This window comes from Leptonychotes weddellii, chromosome 1 (assembly GCF_054177405.1).
Source record: "Leptonychotes weddellii isolate Sample4059 chromosome 1, ASM5417740v2, whole genome shotgun sequence".
NCBI lineage: Eukaryota > Metazoa > Chordata > Mammalia > Carnivora > Phocidae > Leptonychotes > Leptonychotes weddellii.
Window position 1 is genome coordinate 130,512,057 of NC_138369.1, and position 14,320 is coordinate 130,526,376.

The 14,320-nt window shown below is 45.9% G+C and overlaps 1 protein-coding gene across 1 annotated transcript in view; it reads right to left on the reverse strand.

The window, feature by feature from the left end:
• Nucleotides 1–14,320, reverse strand: part of KALRN (kalirin RhoGEF kinase) — a 535,107-nt gene that overhangs the window by 246,733 nt on the left and 274,054 nt on the right. Inside the window, exons 18-21 of the mRNA XM_081815029.1 lie at nucleotides 13,558–13,672; nucleotides 9,379–9,494; nucleotides 8,796–8,918; nucleotides 714–994 (exon numbers count right to left, since the gene is read on the reverse strand). Of these exons, the coding sequence (XP_081671155.1) occupies nucleotides 714–994; nucleotides 8,796–8,918; nucleotides 9,379–9,494; nucleotides 13,558–13,672 (635 nt within the window). The remainder of the gene's footprint in view (nucleotides 1–713; nucleotides 995–8,795; nucleotides 8,919–9,378; nucleotides 9,495–13,557; nucleotides 13,673–14,320) is intronic.

Sequence of the window (14,320 nt, forward strand, 5' to 3'; positions counted from 1 at the left end):
TATTTTTATCTAAACAAGAACTTCCCTTGCAAAGAGAAAGCTAAATGATAGAACAATTATTAAATTTGCCCATCTCTGCTTATTTTAACCACTGTTTTGTATTTATATAGGATGGAAACCTTTAGGAAAAATCTCACGGTTTAAAGCCTTGGGGAGGTGTTATTATTTCCCCCAATTTTAGTGGTTTAAGCAGTTCACTCTCTAGTCTGTTCTGCTTCAGAGCATCAGCCTATTTAAAGATTTAAGAATTAGAAATCCTAGGATTAAATTGCCAGCCTATATTTAGCTCTTAATTCAGAGGTTACTGACCTCTATTACAAAGAAGAGATTAAAAGTCAGTCTTCCCTTGATTCTTGGCAAATAGTACCTCTTTTCAGTTGAAATGTCAAATAGCCTTTGCACAATTGCATCCCTTACTCTTGAAAGAATACTGTAATACATACTGGGGACCCTAACCTTTGCTAATTAACATAATTGGGTGGAAGATGGTACTGATGAAGCCAAGGTAAAGGGTTTAGTCCTCAAAGTCAACAGTTAACTCTACACATAGAAAAACTCTGTTCTGTAGCCATGGGCCCCATCCCCGGCCAGCCAGTTTTGCTATCTAGCATTAATCATGAGGGGCTGGAGGCCAATGGCTCATCAAGATCCATCCCCTCCACTAGAAAAATCACACAAGGCAAGCGTTCTAGGGGTCAAGAGCTCAGAAAGACTGCTCTGGAGAGCCCACTTTCTTCCATGGTAATGAGAGCAGCAGTGCCAAGAGAGACGAGAAGGAAGGGTGTCCCAGGTGGGCAGCGCCCATGCCTACCTCTGTGTTGACGCCTAGCGCTTTTTCCAGGGAGTACCGGTACTTTCCCATCCTCAAGGAGAAGTCTCTGTAATGCTTGTCCACCGTGGTCACCCATTTTCTGATCTCCGTGGCATGAATGTGGCCTTTTTCCACAAAGCTATCGGCCAGTTGAATCAGAAGCTTCACCTTCTCCTTTGTTTGCTGTCCCAAAAGATGGTCTCATGTTACTAGATTACATTTACTCTCATGGCCTTTCACTCCCATCCCCTTTTCTTCACAGCAGCCACAGATACTTCACTGCCTGCCTGGGTTTATAGCCCAGCTCTGTCACTAGCTGGGAGGTCTTGAACAAACTACTTAAATCCTCTGTGCCTCAGTTCCTTTATCTGCAAAATAGGGATCATAATAATCCTCCATCATAGGGTTGTTGTGAGCATTTCATGAGTTGACAATGTAGAATGCTCAGAACAGTGCCCGGGACGTGGTGCTCACGTTAAGAGCTCAGGAAGCAATATATGTTAGCCAACATGATTACTGTTAAGCATCTCGTGCATTAATACGGCCCTTTATCAGGTCACAGAATATGTTAACGTCACATCTGAGACTCATTTGAGTCTTAAAGCATCTCTAAAATGTGGGTGGAAGGAGGTGGTGTGGATCTCTTTGAACCAGAGATGAAAAAAGCTGAGGCTTAGAGAGGCTTAGGGCTTGTCCAAGTTCATACCACCTGTAAGTGAATGATAGAGCCTGTTGGCTTCTGGACCACAGTGCCTTGTTCTCTCCCTTCACTGCACTGGCCTGAAGGTAGGCTTTGTCAACAGCTAAGGTGGCACATGCCAGGATCTAAAGAAACCCAATTAGCAGATTAAGAGTAAAGTCTGTCCCTTTCACCACTAGGATCTTGTCTTTAGTTTCCATTAGAGAGAGAGAGAGAGATAAGAAGAGAGAGAGAAGAGTTAATGAAGCTAGTATCTATTATGTGGCTGAGTCAGGTGTAGTTTTGATGTGTATTGGATTCATTTCATTTCCAGCAAGAGTCTGTTCAACACTTACTCTGTCTACACCATTGTGCAGAGGGCTGTGGGGACAGGCTTGGGGGGTAAATAAAAGAAGAGAAAAAGATATTCATTTTCCCCAGTCTATTATCTCTAGAGGGGACAAGATTGTCATGCAGAGTGGTTAAAGAACTCAGGGCATTATGAAATTGAATGTCAACATGAGAAGTATGTGGAGTTAACACTGCAGGAATTTTAAAACAGGAAAAAAAGGAAGGTGGGTTGTCATGGGCACGAAAGGTCCTGTGGGGAGGAGGGACTTACGTTGGGTAAGATATGGAAACAAAGGAGATGTTCGAAGAAGTAAACACTTGCTCATCTTTTATCCTAAGATTGCGTTTTGAAACTCCAAGATCAGGGAAGCTTGATTAATTTTAAGAAAAAGGAAAGAATATTTAAATGATATTCTGAGAAATAAAATTATTACCTTTTGGATTGGAGGAGAGGAGATTCAAGGTTTTTTTGTTTTGTTTTGTTTTTGTTTTTTAAGATTTTACTTATTTATTTGAAAGAGAGAGAAAGAGTGCGAGCATGAGGTGGGGGGGAGGGGCAGAGGGAGAAGCAGACTCCCCACTGAGCAAGGAGCCTGATGCGGGACTCCATCCCAGGACCCTGGGATCATGACCTGAGCTGAAGGCAGACAGACGCTTAACCGACTGAGCCACCCAGGTGTCCCGGAGATTCAGGTTTTGGATCATGCTAGAATCTAGAGAGCTGAGGGAAACTGAGGCAGAAAAATCTCTGGAGCAACAGTAGAACAGACAGAAGAGCCTTTCTTTACTCTACCCTCCTCCCTCTCTTTCTAGGCTCATCTACAGACCTCCCACAAGAGAATGACCCCTCCCCCCAACCTTCAAGAAATGCCAGGGAGGAATAGCTTCTGACCGGAAATGCAAGCAAGGCCTGGGAGATGTGGGCTCCAGCTCTCCAGCAGCTCCCACCTTCGAGCCTCTCCTATCTCAGGACAGCGGGCTGGTCCCCAGGCTGGGAGACAAGGGCCCGGAAGAGCTTTGTCGTGAAGGGAAGAAGGTGGGTCTGAGGATAGCAGAAGTAGCTCCTCAACCATGATAAGGCAAAGAAAAACAGCACTGGAAATTGGTTAAGAAAAGACCCCTGGTAGCCTAAGGACTTGTAGAGCTTACTGCATTTAGGTGGGGTTTTTTTTTCCCTCTGAAAAAAACTGTTATAAGGTTTGCTATTTATTTAAAGCAGAGATTAATTTTTTTGCAGCCATAATCAAGAAATCTTTACATAAAACTCTTGAAAATAGGTATTTTCTGCTCTCAGTGAGGAGACTTGGGCATGAAATCGGGGTTTTACATCCAGCTGGTGGCAGCCCAGCCCTCCCGGCAGCTCCATCACCAGAAATCATATCCTGAAACATGGAAACTGTAATTCAGATGCAACAAGGAGAATGCCTTGTGATCAAGGGTATTCCAGCTATGTGTGGAACCTGGGGGAGCAAACAGACAGTAAATTGGGTGGTGTAGGCAAGCCCTCCCTATGTGGCCTCACCTACCTTTGGCATACCTTAGCCGCCATGCTCTCCATGGCCCCTAAACACCAGCCATGCCAAACCTCATGTGCTCTTCCCGCTGTGAGGGGTGGTTCCTACTCATCCTCGCTTTCTATCCAATGGCCCTCTTTCATCTCCTCTCCTCCGCACAAGCTGAGTGGGGAATGCCCTTTCCAGTGTCCCCACACTGCCACACCGTGAGTTACTTATATGTCTCCATCAGACCATGCACTTCTAGAAGTGTTACATCTTATTCATTTGTATCTCCAAAGTCTAGAAAATAGTAGGCATACTATAAATGCTGAGTAAGTGAATTAGTGAGTAAATACTGTGTTTGGAGGTAAGTAAAGCTGGACCAGCAAGAATTGAGGGTTTATATTGGGAAGAATGAGATGAAAAAATCCGACCCATACACTGGACCCCAACCATGCCCACAGCACCTACTGAGAGTAGTCTGAAGTGATTTCTTACAAACGAGTGACCATGGGGGCACCACATGAGCTGCCACATGCTTGGCCACAGCTGATGTGATCAGAGGTAAAAACCTGTCTCACTTGGGCAGTCCGTCAAGATGCAGCCACTGACTTCTGTGGCTTCCTGGCCTAAAATCTCCATCTAAACAGGGACAAGGGCAATGTGCTCGGTCAGTTAGGGTTGTTTTTCTGGGGATTTGAACTGCATAGGGAAGTCGGTAGGTGGCTGCAGGGTAGAAGTGAAAACACAGGCAGCAGAAACGAGACGAGAAGGGCAAGCTGAATCGTAACAGTGATCACGTATTCCTGATCCCCTGTCATGACATGATCAGGCAGGGGGGTTGCTGGAACTGCCCTTGGTGTAGCTTTCACGTCCAGAGGTGAGACTATATCACATTTCTTGTTCTGCCCATGAGGCCAAAGTCACTCGGATTTTCTTGGACTCCTGGGAGGTCCAGCCATGGCTTCTCTCTTTGTTTCCACATATAGCCACACAATATCTTTTCCCTTTCATAACTCAAACCAGTTTGAAACTCAAATCTTGCCACCAAAACAGAGTAACTTATCTAGACTGATAAAATGGGGGTCAGATTGCAGAGGCCTCTGAATGGTAGGGTCAGAAGTATGGGACTGATCTAGTGGACAAAAGGGAGTCTTTAGGGAATATAATTCATTTGGACCTGGAAATCTAGAACAGACATCTCCACTTATCTTGGGCTTCATGGGTCCCCTATAATGTATGTTTTGCTCTCTCTGTTTTGAATCCTATGTAATCTGATAGAAAACTCAGAGGTGAAAAAGAAGGGGTCAGTAGTTCTATTTTTCATCTTTTTTCCCCCCCTTTCTCTTCCTTCCTTCCTTTGATCAGTTAATATCATACCATCTTTCCCTAATCAGTGAACCCTGCTCTGAATACAGTTTATAAAAAGTCCTTTCGGTGTCTTTTGCACATCTCACAAGTCTTTAAGATTTAGCCTTCTTGATGTTATTCTTGTAATCTCATTATCATCTTCCAATTTGCCTTTCATTGCTGATATTCCTTGTATTTACTGATACATTCTTTGTAGCTAGGAACTTATTGAGCTTCCTGATGTGGATAAACAGTTCTCTTGAGATATATCTTCATATTCATTCCAGAGGGGAGAGTTTGTCATTATATATGAGAAACTAAATATTTCAAAAGTGTCTATCACATGTGAGCTATATTCCTCTTGAGTCTCAGAAACAGAATGCCCACCTTTTACCTGAACTGTTCCTATTCTCCTTTTCTCAGTCTAACACACCTGTCTGACAAGCCCAGTGTCCTCTTTCCTCATGGCCTGAAGTCCTGAATTACCTAATTTAGTTCAGCTCAGGCTCCAGTCACTTTTGTTATCATTTAATTCTCTCTTGTTAAGAAGAATAATGTGTGGTGATTAACATAACATAATAAAATAAAATTAAAAAAAAAAAAGAATTAAGTCCAATTTGTCTCAAAGCTTCTTTCACTTTCAGAGATAAAATGACCAGTTTAGAAAAGTGTTTTTCTCAACATCATTCCTCATTGTGAGATGTAAGTTAAAACCCTGATGAGATACCACTTCACACCCTCCAGGATGGCTATATTAAAAAGACGAATGATAACCAGTGTTGGAGAGGACGTGGAGAAGTTGGAACTCTCACACACCACCAGTGGGGATGGAAAATGGCATAGCCATTTCGGAAAACAGGTCAGCAGCTCCTCAAAAAGTTAAACAAAGAGTCACCATATGGCTCAGCCCTTTCACTCCTAGGTAGATAGCTAAGAGAGCTGAAAAAAATATGTTTACACAAAGGCTTGTGTACAAATATTCATAGCAACATTGTTCATGGTAGCCAAAAACTGCAAACAACCCAAATGTCCATCAACTGATGAATGGATAAACAACATGTGGCCTATCTTTATAATGGAATATTATTCAGCCATACAAAGGAATGTCAGGGTTCATCCAAGCTAACACCATGGATGAACCCTGACAACATTATGATAAGGGAAAAAAGCCAGACACAAAAGACCACATATTATCTGATTCCATGATTCTGTTTATATGAAATCTCCAGAATAGGCAAATTCACAAAGACAGAAAATAGACTAGTAGTTCCAGGCCTGAGGAGAGGAAGGAATGGGGAGTGAGGGGTTTGTTTTGGGGGTGATGAATATGCTCTAGAACTAGTTCGTGGTGATGGTTGCACAACCTTGTGAATACACCAAAACCACTGAATTGTAAAAAATCAAAAAACCAAAGAACCTAAAAAAAAAAAAAAAGTTTTGCTATTAGAAAGAAACAGATTTCTTCCAGCTGTCAAGATGATTAAGCTTTCCTATCATCATGTGCCTTGACCCCTTATAAAATTTTTGAAACCCACAATAGGAAAATATCTTGTGTATTCTTCTAACTGGATTTTCTACGGCCTGCCGCAATAAGAAAAATTTTGTTATCCTCTTATCCCCACCCCAATTCTCTTTATCTTATTTTTATTCTTATACTTGTGGATTGCTATGTAGAAAGTACCTTTTTATATTCAGTGTTCCTTCTACTTGATCTGCTTCTTTGGAGCAGAGTATAATAATTCAATACACTCAGTATGCTCTATTGCCCTGTTTAGTTGTGAAGGCCACCATATTTATCCTCTTGTGGTTTAAGGTCAATTTGGCTTCCATTTCAAATTCATTTTACTGGTTACAAGGATTACAATTAAAGATGGCTGGTTAAAGGAGGCTTGCCTCTGGGAAGTGGGACTGGAGTGGAATAGGAGGCTATTGCCCTTTTATCAGAAGCTCTTCAGCTGGATTTGTTACCCTGTAGATATCCTAATAACAAATGGCCCCAAGGCCTGGAACATGTTAGAAGGGAAAATGAAACCCTACTGCGGAGTTAAGTTAGGAGGCATAGAGAACAGAGAGAGCCAAAGTAATAGAATCATATTAAATACAGATTTGGGGAAGGAAGTTGTTGAAATCTACTCAAACTTCTTTTTTCCCCAGGTTCACAAGTATTTGCAGCCTCTCTTCAATGCATGATTCAGTCACGTAAGTGAATAAAGTGTGGTTCTTATCCTTTGGGATCTTGCTGGCTCATATCAGAGATAACACTTCACACAGATTACTGGAGAACAGGACAGTTCATGGCAGGTCCCTTAAGGGCCAGACAGACAACAAGGGCTAGAGTGCAGGGATGGGCCAGATCACAACCTGGCATGTCAGCAGGATCAACAAAGGAGGAGGCAGTCCAGTAGAAAGGTGCGCTCTTTTTAAAAAGTATAAACTAGAAGGAAGAAAATGATATTGTAGGCAGAAAAATCATATAGAGGAGGTACAGAAGCAAGAAAGTATATGATGTATCTCTCAGAGGGTAGGAAAATACATCCATTCAGCTGGAGCATAACATTTACACTAAAGAATAATGAAGATAAAGCTGGGGAGGTAAGGTCATGCTATTGTGGAGGTTGTTCACCTGAAGGCGCTGGCGAATCACTGAAGTTCTTGGACTGGGTGGTAATATGACCCACCCAGTGTCTTAAAGATGAACAGCAATGATGAGCAGGATGGATGGATGGGAAGGAAGGAAAGGCCACAAGCATGGAACCCTATTACAGTGGTTACAACACGAATGGAAAAGGGAAGAAAGACGGAAGGAAGATTTTTAAATGGACTAAATAATTCTCTACATTTCCACTTAGGTTATGAACAGATTCTGATCCTAAGAAGTTCTACTACAATCCATCCTATGTGGGTAGGAACACCAGCGGATCTGATACTATTCAGCTTGTCAACGATTCATTATTGACTCTATTTGGAGAGGGGCAGATAGACACAAAGTAGGTAATTCAAAAGCTATTTTCATTTAGATTTGAAAAGAGTTCCGTGTATCTGTCACCTTCCTAGTGCTGTCTGTTCTAGCTGGTACTGAAATGAGTCTCTTATCTAAAGTGACAGCCTTCCACATCGGATGGAAAGGCCCCAAAGCTCACAGGATGCGGGGAAGGTTTCCCACTACCAAGAGTTCATAGTGTAGGAGTCATAAAGTGAATATCCCCTTCTGAAGGATACGTTCAGGAATGAGGCTGAGGGCCTAATTTTGTCACAGCAAACTAGAGGAAACTTGCCTTTAGTGTCGGAGGGCTCTCTGGGGGAGGATGGGCATTAATACATTCCCCCCGCCCATGCCGTGATGCCCCACAAAAGCAGCTCTCATCCGGGGAGAGCATCTGCCGTGTGAGGAAGCGATGCCAAGACAGGCTCCTCCATGGCAGGGAGCCCAGTGTGAGGGATGAAGACGCTACAAAGAGCCAACGGAGACAGATCAGATTCTCATTCCAACCCAAGGGTCCTCAGACCAAATCCTGGCTGTGAAAACACATTTCCTCCTACCCTAGCACTTCCCGCCTCCGTGTGAGTGGGGGTGTGAGGGTGTGGGTGTGTGTACCAATGCATATTTTGCTCCCCAGAGACCCCAGCCTGGCCCGTTTGCAGGTCTGAGGCCAGACGGAAGTAGTCAGCTCAGGAAGTAAGACACTCACCTGCTTTGTGAACCCATCCATAGCCATCGGCCTAGAAGGCAGACTTCCCAAACCATTCAAACATCAAGAATATGCAGATAGGTGCAGATGTTCACACATGCAGTGTGCATTTCACATGAATACATCCCTCTGCCTTACTGGGTCTGAAAGAATACAGCCGAGTCTAGACCTGGAGCACGAAGATGAGTATTTGGAAGCACAGTGTAGAGGAACTGACTTCCCTCATACAGATGCTCCAACCAACAGCTGCAATTCTCTGGGTATTCAGGTTTCAAAGGAGATCACCCTACCCGTGCGTCCCCACCCGCCCTGTGGTCAGCATTCCAGTGTGGAGAGGCTGCTCTCCCTTCCATAACATGAACCTGGCCAGACTGGGGAGTGCTGGGTGGATGCGGGGTGGGCTCCCGAGTGCTTCCTACCTTGGCAGGCACCCTGAATTCCCCATATTCCTTCAGCAGTTCCTGAGTCTCCTCTGTGGTCTCTCCAGTGGAGGTATGTGTTGACAGGTAATATTCACCTGTTTCTTGGATCCAGTCCAGCGCCTGTGGGAGGAGACAGCCCACCCAGTCCCCCAAAAGTCAGTTATCCTTAGGAAAACATGCACTGCCACACTGTTTGGGACAGTGTGACAGACCCGGGAAATACTGGCACATTCACTCAGTAGATAGCTGACTGAGCCCTCTCCTGTTAGACTCGGAATAGCCTACCAGTAAAGATAGCATCTCATCCACTAGCCCTCATCTTCTAGTCCAGGCCCAGCATCGTCCACGGGTTAGGGGCCATTTAAGCCCAGCATCTCCTCCCAACTCTGGTACAACGTGCTTGGTAAAGGCTGACTGACGGGTAAGTGACAGTCCGTTCTCCTTCCTTTCATCAGCACCGCCTCCCGTGTCTACTCTGCCTGCCTCCATGACCCTCTTCCGGACTGTCCCATGCTGTGGCCATCTGGGCGTCCGCACAGTGCCCCGAATGGAGGCGAAGCCGGGAGAGCCGTGGAAATACCTGCTTCGCGCTGCGCTCAAACACCACATATTGCTGGCACTGGTCTAACCGCCGCTTCTTCAAGGTCCAGAAGTGCAGGACGCGGTTCTCCCTCTGTAAGAGCTCGCTCAGGATGGCTGTGGGGCAGAGGAGAGGAGCACTGGCTCGGGAAGGCCCCAAACAAGTCTGGCTGGCTGCTTGCACCGCACACCCCAGCTGCCAGACACCTATGACTGTCCCGCCTCCCCAGGGGACTAATCCAGGTACCCGAAGTGAGGACCCGAAAGCATTTCCCAGAGGGGAGCAACATCAGAGGGACTGAGGCGGGAACCTGTTGAAGAGGTTCCATCAGTGAAGGGAGGAAGAGCATGCCCCCAGGGGAACTTAAAGGTGACCCTGATTCTCTTCACCCCAAAACCAATCCCTGATGGTAAGAGACCTTGGGAAATGTCCGCTCTTAAAATGACAACTAACTCACTTGGCCCCTGGAGCCTATGGACAGCAAGGGGACTTGATAAGAATCCCAGCCCCTCTTGGGTTCTGGGAGAGGGTGGGAGAGGAACGAGAGCATGAGGACCAGTGTAACTGCATGGGCAACCCGGCTCACGAGCCCCACTCTGTGCCCTGTACGGGAGGCGGTGCACACGGCACCGGAAGAGCATGACCCCTAAGTCACGAGCGAAGGGGAGCTGTGCTGGAATTGCGTCCACCTAGAATCATGTCTCTAGGTCCAAGTTTCTGTGTTGTTGCGATCTGATCATAAGAAAAGGTGAGAGCTTTCCTCGTGTTACCTCCAGTGATGTCAGGTGAGAGGACATGACAAGGCATGTAGCCCCATGGTGGGCCACGGCAGGTGTCCATCCGTGTCCAGTCTCTCCCTCCACCTGTCACTGCAGCAGCAGCTGGCCACGTGCCCAGATTCCCTATGTGTTTTAACAGTGTGCTCTAGGCTGGAAGCACTCACATTTAGTCTGTATTATGTCTGCCTCCGGCTTCCTGCTAACTCTGTTAGATACTAGTACACGATAACGATGGTACGAAAAATCAGTATTTATTAAGCACTCACTCTGTGGCAGGCACATATTCTCACGTCAACTCCCCTGTGATGCACGTGCCTTTATTACCTCCATTTACAGATGAAGAAAGTGAGGTTCAGAGAGGGTAGGTACCTTGCCCAGGGTCATTCAGATAGGAATGTTTGACTTCAGAGCCTGAGTCCTTAGCAGCCTTGGTCCTCTGGGCTATAGAGGCTGTGAAGCACAGACTACTGTGCTTTATGGAAAGGGGCACCTGCACCCCAATGTTTATAGCATCAATGTCCACAATAGCCAAACTATGGAAAGAGCCCAGATGGATAAAGAAGATGTGGTATATATCTACAATGGAATCTTACTCAGCCATCAAAAACAGTGAAATCTTGCCATTTGCAATGATGTGGATGGAACTAGAGAGTATTACGCTAAGTGAAATCAGTCAGTCAGAGAAAGACAAATACCATATGATTTCACTCATATGTGGAATTTAAGAAATAAAACAGATAAATAGGGGAAGAGAAGGAAAAAATAAAATAAGATAAAAACAGAGAGAGACAAACCGTAAGAGACTCTTGACTATAAGGGAACAAACTGAGGGTTGCTGGACGGGAAGGGGGTAGGGGGATGGGGTAACCAGGTGATGGGCATTAAGGAGGGCACCTAATGTGATGAGCACTGGGTGTTATATGCAACTGATGAATCACTAGATTCTACCCCTGAAACTAGTAATACACTATATGTTAACTAAATTGCATTTCAATAAAAAATTTTTTTAAGAAAGGGTACAACCAATTTGCAGTGCTTGTACTTAGAACTTTTCATGCATCCTCTTGGAAGTTTGATTCTCTAAGGACAAAATCTGTCTCTCTTCCCTTAGGCTGAGAACTTTCACAGGTCTCAATTATCCACCAATCCCTATATCCATGCCTTTATTATGTAACTTTTTAGATCCTCCCCAAAGAGACAAATTGAGTCTCCTCACCCCCGCCCTAGGGCTCAGCCACGTGACTTGCTCTGGTACAGGGGTTGTTAACAGATATTATACAAGCAGGAATTTAGTGTGCTTGTGCACTTGACCTTGCCCTCATCACTGTAAGAGTTTTCCTGGGTAACCCCTTCTTCAATTGAGGTCCCAGAATTAATACATGTGGAGCAGACAAGACTCCACCCTGTAGTGAGGCCCTAAGGCAGCCAGGCTTGCAGAACCGCATTGCTGAGCCCGGCCAAGACAGCTGATCCCCAGCCAATGCACAGTGACTTGAACAATAAATGCTGACAGTCGTATGTCACTGTGTTTTTGGTTGTTATGCCATAATAATTGCGCCTTTAACAAAAACTTAAAATAAGTGGCACTGGCCTTAGGTCCAGGCAGCGGGTAGAAAAGAAATGGGTATAGGAGAGATTGTAGGTCCCTGCTCAGATGGAAGCCTCAACTGGGCAAAGACAAGTGAGAACCAGTGTTTACTTTAATCTTTTTGTCTCCTAATCAGAGCTTTGCTCACTGCAGAATCTTACAGCGTGGTTAAGAGAATCAACCCTGATCAGGCAAAAATCCTGACGAGTTTCAGATTTCATTTCTCCCCTTCTGGAAAGCTTTCCCAAGGACAACAACCTGCCCTCACCCCCATGAAGGGGCAGCATATCCTGCTCTTTCTGGGAGTCTGACGCTTGCGGCACGCTGAGGTATGGGGGGGCATGTGCTCGCTCAGCAGGCTGCTGGCCTCCCCCACACAGCTGCCTGAATCACTAAGTCAGAACACAAGCGTTGCAGCATGCAGGATGGGCCAGCCAGCCACAGGGTCCCTGGACCTCAAACGGGGAGCACATCTGGGAGAGGAACCCTGCCTCCCTCTTCTCTGTAGAGAATTTTATTCCTAAATTTAATTCTTCCCAGTGGCCTCTGATCTTGCCACCTCCCGAGCTCCCTGAGCAGCGCCTGCCACGATCGGCTCTGCAGCCCTCAGCCTGCCCCACCCCTCACTCCAAGTCAGTTTCAGCTCCCTCCCTGGCCTCGGTCTCCAGGCTGGGAGCCCTCTGCTGTGTTGAGATGACATTTGTTAAATTCTTCACCCACTCGGGCGCCTGGGTGGCTCAGTTGGTTAAGCGACTGCCTTCGGCTCAGGTCATGATCCCAGGGTCCTGGGATTGAGCCCCGCATCGGGCTCCCACTCTGCGGGAAGCCTGCTTCTCCCTCTCCCACTCCCCCTGCTTGTGTTCCTGCTCTCGCTGTCTCTGTCTCTGTCAAATAAATAAATAAAATCTTAAAAAAAAAATTCCTCACCCACTCAAAGGCTAATTTCTGCATGGTCCAGCATAAGTGATACCACCGATAATTTAAGCTTAATGTGGTCATCTAATAAGCAATTATTAAAGGTTACTGATTTTTTCATGTAATTGTACACTTTATAGAATTCAGAGAGAGATTAAAGACTTCTAGACCAGTACTTAGCTAAATTTTATGTGCGCACAAATCATCCGGTTGGGGTTGGCAGGAGCTCTTGCCAAAATGCAGCTTCTAATTCAGTAGGTCTAAGGCAGGGCCTGAGGTCCTGTTTCTTACACACTCCCAGGTGATGCCAGGGCTGCTAGTCCGGGGGCCACATTTTCATGAGCAAGAGTTCAGACGCCCTTCATTTTAAAGTAAGAGAACTGAAGTTTTAAAAGCTCACACAGTAAGTAAAAATGTAATAGAACTTGGTTTTACGATTCTCAGTCTGTGTCTCGTTTCCAGGCTGTAAGATAGCCTAGTCTGTGCTTCTTAATACGTTAGCACATCTGGCTACTTACATTTAAACTAATTAATATCCAATAGAAGGAAAAGTTCAGTTCTTCAGTTGCATCAGCCACATGAGTCAAGTGCTCTGCGCCCACTCGACTAGTGGCTTCTATATGCACCGTGTAGATATAAGACCATGTCTGTTCCTTCAGAAAATCCTGTTAAGTGCTGCTCTAAGATCGAGATGAACGAAAAAGTGCTAGGGAAATTTTATCTTCATTTTCCTTTTCCCAATCCCGATGCACGTTTAAACATTGCCCATGCCACCCCACATCGAATGTCTTCTTATTGGAGGAGAAGCAGCAGGAGATGCGGGAGCGCATAGCGACCAGGTGTGCAGCATCGGGTCTGTGCTGCTGACGCGGCTCGCGGTCGGACGCCCGCACTGACCTTTCACCTGCTGCTCAGGTCCCCGGGTGTGGCCGGCGGCACTGGGCATGCTAACGTTGTTCCTGTGGATGTACTTGAGGAACACCTCCGCGTTCCGCCGTGCCAGGGTACAGGCCTGAAAGAGACCGAGGTGTGAGGACCCCAGCAGGGCCATGGGCTCTGAGACCCTGTGGAAGGGGTGTCGGTGGAGAAACTTCTGGAGCTCTGGGTGAGCAGAGCCCCGGAGGCCACTTCTGGTTCATAGACGCTCCCATTTCAGTGCGGGAGGCTCACCCTTTTGTGGCGTAAAGAATTACTCCTTGGGCCTCTCCCCTTCCCATCCCAGAGAAAAATCAGAATGCAGCCATCCCTTGACTACCTCTCTGCTGATTCAGTATGACTAATGTCATAGGTACTAACGTCTCAGGCTGGCTTTCCTCTGTCACCAGAATGCCTCTTAGAGGACGACGGGAGTAAGCCACTTTCATATTTGTTTAATTTAGACTCGAGAAAGCAAATTTGGTAAACAAGCCTATTAACCATACATTCCCTATCTAAATGGAAGTCACCCACATTTAAAAAACTTACCTGTCCTTAAAATCCACCCCCACCTCAATAACACTAATATCCTGCTGCTGGAAAATATCGGATCCACACACAGGAATAAGAGCCCTTACACTACCCTCTTTATGCCTCCCACTAGCTGTGGGTGGCAGAGAGGACAGGTCACACTCTCCTTGTGCCCACGGAGGAGAGCCAGGCCCAGAAAGGGCAGCAATCATGA